At 34.6% G+C, this 8426-nt stretch overlaps 1 protein-coding gene across 6 annotated transcripts in view; it reads left to right on the forward strand.

Annotated features, from left to right (window-relative positions):
* The window catches only part of HHIP (hedgehog interacting protein), a 92395-nt gene extending 84710 nt beyond the window's left edge, over nt 1-7685 (forward strand). For 2 of the 6 annotated variants that reach the window (XR_011994965.1, XM_026018141.2), the window contains 2 exons: nt 1775-1903; nt 2735-7685. Coding sequence is in view for 4 of the 6 variants with exons in the window: in XM_026018141.2 (XP_025873926.1) it covers nt 1775-1903; nt 2735-2745 (140 nt within the window). In the remaining 2 variants the exon portion in view is untranslated. Of the gene's footprint in view, nt 1-1774 lie in introns of all 6 variants that reach the window. The other 4 variants (XR_011994966.1, XM_026018142.2, XM_026018140.2 and 1 more) reach the window with 4 other exon arrangements.
* The last annotated feature ends 741 nt before the right edge of the window (nt 7686-8426 follow it).

Below are 8426 nucleotides of genomic sequence, written 5' to 3' on the forward strand. Positions count from 1 at the left end.
TATTCCAAACATATGTTTGTTCCAAAAATTATAATCACAACTTGTCTATATATTGTCTAACACAATGTAGCCAGCATTTAGTCACATACACAGTATACATTTTAAGCTTAAATTGCTTCGGCACAGATAACTCTACCTGGTTTATTAATACTATATATATTTCGGAGAGAGCTATCATAATTAAAGCTCTACAAAAATTAAGTAATTACAGCAGTTAAAACAAATACTTACCTTTTATTGACCCATTCTGTTTTCTTTTTTCCTTAGCTGACAAAAAAAATGACAGTGTTCAAATGCAGAAATATTCTAATTCTTAATATCTTCCTTCTGCTCCTTAATGCCTGACAATACCTATTCTCTCTAGTTCTTTTATATAGTGTCCATTCTGTTGTACTTCTTACTTTGCATTTTGCCTGACCTCTTAAGTCACCTCAAGTTACCAAATAACAAAAATTTACTGAGTGCCTTCTGGTAATAGTATGTTTAAACTGAGAGTAAACAAGTTATTTTGAATATAGGTGGCATTATATATGCCATTTTAGATATTAATAATATCTATATATGAAGCAAGAACTCTATTAATATACTGACATAGTTCATCTCCCAGAAGTTTTTTTAAATTGTCTAATTTTTCTCTTGCTTTTGTCTTTTCCATTTATCAGCCACAGACCCCTAGGTTTTGATAAATGCGCTTAAAAAGGTTAAATAACCCTGTCTCCTGAATATATAAAAAAATGTGTTCAAGGAATTTGATTCTGTCTACAGTGGCTACACATCCCAGTTTTATCCCATCACTAAAACACAATTAACTTATACAACCAATTTTATCTCTACATCTCATCTTAGTAGTAAATCTTTTTTTTTTCTTAGAAACCATTTATTTACTTATTTTTTAGAGACAGGGTGTGTGCAAGCAGGGGGAGGGGCAGAGGGAAAGAGAGAGAGAGAGAGAATCTTTGGCAGACTCCCCACCCAGCATGGAGCCTGAGGCAGGACTCAATCTCATGACCCTGAGATCACAACCTGAGCTGAAACCAAGAGTCAGAAATTTAACTGACTGAGTTCCCCAGCAGTATATCTTTACATTTCCTACCTATATAGTAGTGGTAAGAAGCCTCATATGAAGAGATTCTGTGTGTAGAGTAACACTGAAAAGGATTGCTAAGAATGTCCTTCCCTGGCCAACTGCACTGACCCAAGAATGGGCTACAAAGTGTAATCAGAGATGAAGCAATGCACTGCACCCCCTGGGAGCAAAGGGAAAGGGGAATCCAAGGGAGTCCACATGGGAGATATCCCATCTAACCAAAGTTGAGAACTGACTGTTCCTTTATACTGCACTGGAGATGCTGAAGCTGCTAGGTCTCCGTCTTAGGCCAGGCCCTTCCCAAATTTTAAGATCTTACCCTGGAGGAATGGAAACAGAGAGTTACTTGGAAGGCCCTCTGTTGGAAATGGCCTAGTGGAACAGAGGCTTGAAAGACCTGAAATCTTCATTTTAAATAGAGTCGTTCTGCAAGGGATTGAAATTGTTTGCCATGATCTCTGCTTCCCTGCAAATGTCTCCCATTCTCTACTGAGTTCTAGCCCCCCACATAACTAAGGCTCTGGAAACCTTCTTTCCTTCTTGGATTTATTATCTTTTGGATCATTTTGTGACTGGCTACCTGTTTCTTCCCCTTCCCTTACTCATCAAATATTTGTTGGCCTCATACTTGGTATTCTGACATACAAAACGAAAGTGTGATTTTATTGATTTTTTTTTTCCTCCCAGCAAAATGTGAGCCAGCATGTCGTCATGGAGGTGTCTGTGTTAGACCGAACAAGTGCCTCTGTAAAAAAGGATATCTTGGTCCTCAGTGTGAACAAGTGGACAGAAACATCCGCCGAGTGACCAGGGCAGGTATTCTTGATCAGATCATTGACATGACATCTTATTTGCTGGATCTAACAAGTTACATTGTATAGTTTCTGTTTGGGACTGTTTGAATATTCCTTTCCAATGGGCATTTATTTTCTATCTTGTCATTAAAAAGAAAGACTGTTATCCTGCTACACACTTCCTGTGATTTCATTTTCTTTTCTTAATTTAAAAATAATTTCCAGAAATGTGCAGATCCTGTGTGTGTATGTTGGCACGTTTGTTCACATATGCACGTACACACGCACACTCACAACCCCTATACACGTGGTTGCATAACAGATGGGTTTTAAAAATACATATTTCCTTGTGTGGAGTAATTTACACAGAAATTCCATTGTAAATTGATAACGGAATTTTTATGTCACCAAAAGAGATTATTTGACTTCCCAGAAATTTTCTGTCTGTAATAACTAAAGTCAACTTTAATGGAGTTTTGAAACATTACTGTGCAATCTGATGGATCTAATAAAAAAGGCAATATTTTTATATTAAAGGATTGTAATGTGAGAAAATGTTTCAGAACTCCCTGATGAATTTCTAAATGGGTGATTTGATATAAAACTGTAATCTTCATTTGTATCGATGTATCCAATTACAGAATGTTACCCACATACCTTTTTATTGGCGGAAAAATCTGGTTACTCTAGTTTAATCTCAAGATGGTTTTCAAGTGTTTTATAATTAAATCATAACAGCATATTCTAAAATCAATCTTCCTAAAAGGTCTGCTTTTATTATATATTGTATCTAACAATAGGCACTGGGTTTATGTTACCTATTTATATTTTTTATTTTATTTTTATAATATAGACATCACCTAGATGAAACACCTTTGCCCTGTCCTGTAAAATACTAAAGTTACATTTTTCACCAACTTAATTGGAAAGAAGGGGAGTGAGAAAGCAAACAGTCTTTAATGTGCTGTGGATCTAATCTAGCAATGTATCCTTGTGCCAACATGTAATCATTAACGACGGATGAAAAAGCAAGAAAACAGCCAATCCTTATAAAATTCCAGCATTAAACATATGTAAAATGCTTTTCACCATAGCAAGACTGTCAGTGTATATGTGAATAGAATGTTGCAGATTTCACACTGAACGAAACCTCACTGGAGAAGAGCTCACTCATTTTTAACAAACCTTGGCTATGTAAGCTGTCACTTGTACAAATGTTTTAAATAATAATTCTTGCCAAATATGAGTTTTAATGTATATGTTCCTTTAGAACTCAATGAAAATCCTCTTTGGTTAATGTATGAAAAATTTCTGTAAGTGTTCTGTTCAGGTTTTTATAGAAACGCCATATTCTGATTTAAAACAGCAAAAAAAGTCTGATAGACATTTTTCTTAATGATTTTTGAGGCCAGTTCTCCACATTTGGATTAGAACAATATTATAAGGCCTCTTTGCACTACTGAGAAAACATCTATTCTGACGTGCACACACCCGCTATAGGTTGTCCTTCTGTAAACATCTGTTTTTCCAGAATCTGAATTACAGACTAGTATAGATTATGCAGCACAGGCTGACTTCCCAAACCTGCTCCATACCTAGAGGAATATGAACCTCAATTAAAAAAGAATAAAATCGTGTAACCTGTATTTCTCTATTGTTTTAAAGCGAGAGATTTGCAATTAAAGCACAGTGAGCATTTATGTAGAAAGGTTGTTTAAGTACACTGCTCTTGTCTTCCATATATGATTACTTAAGTTTCAAGTGACCTCATGCCAAATGGAAATGGGTTGAGAAACCTTGCTTCAGTGCTTAGTGAACAATAGCCTGCATTAAAAAGTGCATGCATAATTTTGCACAATTTAGATTCAATTGACAGTCTATTCAAAGAAGTCTCAGGATTAAATGAGCATGGAGACCAAATTGCCCTCTTACCCCAGAAAAGGGGTGGTCCCTTCTAGTCACACTAACACTTCATTGGCCCAAGAGTGTGACAAATCTTGCCATGAACCTGCAGTAGCCTGCATCTGGAGGTTAATAGCAGTCTTTTGTCTCCATTGCTTTCTCTTCATAGCCCTTTTACTGAATTCCATCACAGAAAGTTTTACAATTAAAAATAAAATGTCCTGACAACCATTTTTGTAAATGGACCTTACCATCTAATCGTCCCTTATTCAACGTGGGTGACATTAACAAAATGTGAACTTCTGGTGAGGGAGCCAGCTGTCTAAATCTGTCAAATTGTGCAGTTTTATTACACATTCTCCTGTTCATAGTTTTACTGAAAACAATAAGGACCCTGCTGTATATTCAGCAAAATCTGAAAAATCCAAGGTTTCTTCTTACACACTTAATCTCTCCATCTCTTCCAAAAGAATCCTTCCAAAAGAAAAGGTGTTATAGTGCCATTCATCCTCCTATTTAAAAATATCTCTGTTCAGTTGACCAGGCCCAGACTTTTTACACAGACCATTCCCAGATGAAAGAGTTTCAAATGTCTTAGAAAAACATATGTACCCCAGGTGTCACAGCCTTTTCTATCATGAGTCATTAGAATAAAAGACCAAAATCTTCTAAAAGAGAAGATAGCAAGATCCATGGGTATTAAATCTGAGCAAAGACAGTCAAGTCGTTGGAGTCATTTCTTTCTGTTCTTGGGAGAGACATAAAGAGCAGTGGCTAATTGATGGCTACAAACTTTAAACCCTCTGATCATTAAAAAAAAAAAAAAATCTTTTAACCTTTTTTTTTTTTTCAATGAGATTTTTAACCTGTGTGACTGGAGAATTATCTTAAATGCTCCATGGTAGACAGGTTGGAATGGGTTTCAAGTATGAGCTAGGGAAAAGTTGATTGTTTTATCATGTGAATGGCAACATCTACTTGGTTCTTAAAGCACACAGTCAGAATGGAGAAAAATGTTTTTGTCATGAATGTGGATTTGCAAGATAAAGATAAAATAAAGAAATAGAAAATATATATATTATTACCCCTCTGTCCATACTGGAGCTTAACTTTGGGTGTCGATTTAATGTGAAATGCTGTTACGGTAGTTATACCACTGCTTTTGCCAAACTCTTGTCCTGGTTAATAGAACCTTTTTTCTTGCCAGTTTTTAAGGTAGTGAGAAGAAAACTGAATCACTAAACTACAGAGAAGGGAAGGATTAAAAAAAAAAACAAAAAACTTGTGTGATGATAAAAAGTTCCATCCATACCTTTTCTTCTTGGAATTTTGTTTTAGTGTGGCTATTATAAAATATTTTATCACAAAGAAGACTCAGAAGTTTTCTCAGATTAATGGACTATATTATAAAGAAAGAGCAGAGAACCCTACACTTACAACATATACACACAATCTAAATAGAAAACCATTCTCTTTTCCATTTATATATACTTCAAAGCAGGCACCTCTTCTCTTTTGATTTCTTTGAAAATGATCACATACCAATGAATTAATAACTTTAATATATTTCTTTTGATATTGCTTTTATTTCTGAATCATAAACTGTAACAGACCTACCATGTGTAAGACATGAGGTTAGATGCTGCATCTAGGGTCTTTTAAAGTACACATTAATTATTAATCTAACATTATTAACTCTGAAACAGAAAAGAGAAACCAAACCCAAAATTTTTAAGTGGAGAAATAAGGTATACAATAGGCAGATGTAGTTGGCTGATCAATAAGTTAAAGTTTCTGACATCTCTATAGAATGTTACCTACAGTATTTATCTCTAGCCCCCACCTCTGTCTCTATCTCTTTCTTTTCACACCCATCTCCTATGTATCCTTCTTTCTTTCAACTTCTTCCTTCTCTACCATATTTCATAAACAGATATGTTCTCAGTACACCCATAATGAAGATGTTGTGGGGTAGGTTGCTCTTGCTTTTGCTCATTATGACCTTTTCTTTTATTTTCTTAAGAAATACCCTCTTCCAGGGTCACATTTGCTCAGACTCTCTATCATGAAGAACAGTAGACAAATATGAAAATATTAGATTGATTATTACAGTTATTGAAAGAAAAAACCAAAAGCATAAATGACTACCAGCCTGGATGCTCCAGTTTGACTTGTATTCCATCATTCATATAGGAAAACAGAATATCCCAGTCAAGAGTTTGAGCTAACAATAGGAAAAGTTAGTAGCTATTTCCTCTTCAGGAATAGGAAATATTCCTATTTATTAGGAATAGTTCTGATAATACCTGAATAGTTATTCAGATCTCTATGTAATCCACTTTAAAAAGGATTATTCCAAATCTCTTCTTTCCCCACCTCTGGGATGAGGCTTGAACTTGCAGAGAAATTAGACCAAAGTTCTATGCCCAGAAAATGTACATATTTCTGTATTACCGGTAGGAAGTTAGTCAGCTGATTGTTGTGAATGCCGGCAGTACTTTCAGAAAGTTCTTCTTTAGAATATCTAAAGAAATACAGAAATACATTTACTATCATCGAAATGCTTCTAAGGTTTCCACCTTCTCTGACATTTCATGTATAGTAGAACCTAATAGTATTAATACATTAATGCATTCTATTCATAATACTGAGAAGTTGAATTGACAACCTTATGGGAAGTCAGGTGTTTCCCATATCTCATATTCATAGGACATTTTTGGACATGAATTTCACCAAGAACCATGTAGTAGCAAGGTAAATGATACAAAAGTACTATGGAATTTGGGAGGCTTGATTCCCTAGAACATGTTAAAGAAGACTATTAATTTGAAAGAAAGGAATCTAATTCAAAGAAAAAATTATCAAATCATTATCATCAGTAAGCATAGAAGAAATCTGAAAAGAAACTCTTGTGTCTTTCCTGGCTTTATCTGTGACTAACTTCGTCCAGTTTTAAAGAATTGTTCACTTTATCATTCTTCCAACATATTTTAGTGTTCCTAGCTGTTCATTTTCCTCTGGGTTGTGGATAAATAGGACAATTTGTCCATAACCTTATTTACAAAAGATACCATAACAAATCCTTGCTTGAACTTCTGTTAAGAGGTGGAAAGCTATGGGAACAAGTAGTAAAAGCAGGTATGTGTTTGAGGGAGCTGAGTTAATACAGGTACTAGCTGGGACTTCTGTAAATGTTCTTAGGAAGAGTAACATGCAAAGCCACTGGCTCAGATAATCCCTCTGAATTTGACTTAATCTGATGTATTTAACCCAGTTATTATAATATGCAGTTCTCTTTGATCAATCCTCTATTATTCAGCTATCATTCCACTTATTAATCCAACAAATATTTATTGAAGTGCCTAAGATGATTATGTGCTATAGAAAAGGCAAGGACATTTACTGTGGGGGATTGTGAGCCCAGTGGGTATGATGAACATGTTTGAAGCAAAAGACAATAATCACACCCAACCAGCTCCAATTCAGCTCAACTGTAGAATCCAGCAATAATAGTACAGATGGCCTAAAGTACATCTGTGTGTATCTGTACGTGTGCACACACCCATGTATATATATTTATCTATCTGTACAAACACTACATATGTATACACACTATCTATGTAATATATAATATATGTATAATGCATATAAATTCTAACAAGTGTATTTGTGTTATCTTTAAAATAGAACGATTGTATCTTGAAGTGGTAAATGCAGAGAATTGGTTTTTATTGTTGATCTGTGGATTTAATGATTTTTAGGTGAAAAGGATGTTTAAGTGTACAATTTCTTTTCTTAATTTAATATATTTATGTAAATGCATGCCTGAAATTTGGTTAGATTGGCCGTGTTTTGTGTCCTTTAACATGATCAAATGTATTAAACTTTATCTTATGACCTGATGTACATGTGCTATTCTAAATTTCTTTTTTATTTTAGTATTTAAAAGTTTCTCCTAAATATTCATATTGTTATATAAATGCTTATTTTAAATATTCTATACTCAAATGACTTCTTCAAAATATTCTTGCTTTTTGTCACTTTTCATGTTCTAATTTTAAAATGTTATTCCCCAAAGTATATGCCAATGTTAAGGGTCAGTTATTGCATATATATGACCATATCAAAATATTTAAACATGGTCAATAAGCTATTTTGAGCGTAAATTTTAAATCTGCCAATATTCTTTAGAAAGCAAAATTATTTCACCTGAGTCTCCTTTCTTCCGGAATAAATACATCTCTTTGACTCATTGAGAAGAAAAGCTGTTTCTCCCTAAAACATGTTTATTTCAAAGGGAATAAAAAGCATTATAAGTGTCATAGTCCCTGAGGCCAGATTAGTCTCTAAAAGTTTTAAGTTAGGCAAAATCACCCCATGAAAAGTATCCTGTAGTTCATTTCACAGTGATCTGGGAAGGCCCAGAGTGCTCTATTCCTCAGGCTCGGCCCTTCTGGTTCTTAGCTTGCATCCCCACCACTCAGCACTTAATCACCCTGTGTTTCCTGTGCAGATCTGGTCTTCCCACCAGATTATAAATCTCCTGAGGATACCTTCACTTCTTTTTTTTTTTTCAAAGATTTTATTTATTTATTAGCGAGAGACACAGAGAGAGAGAGAGAGAGACAGAGAGAGAGAGACAG

This window comes from Vulpes vulpes, chromosome 10 (assembly GCF_048418805.1).
Source record: "Vulpes vulpes isolate BD-2025 chromosome 10, VulVul3, whole genome shotgun sequence".
NCBI lineage: Eukaryota > Metazoa > Chordata > Mammalia > Carnivora > Canidae > Vulpes > Vulpes vulpes.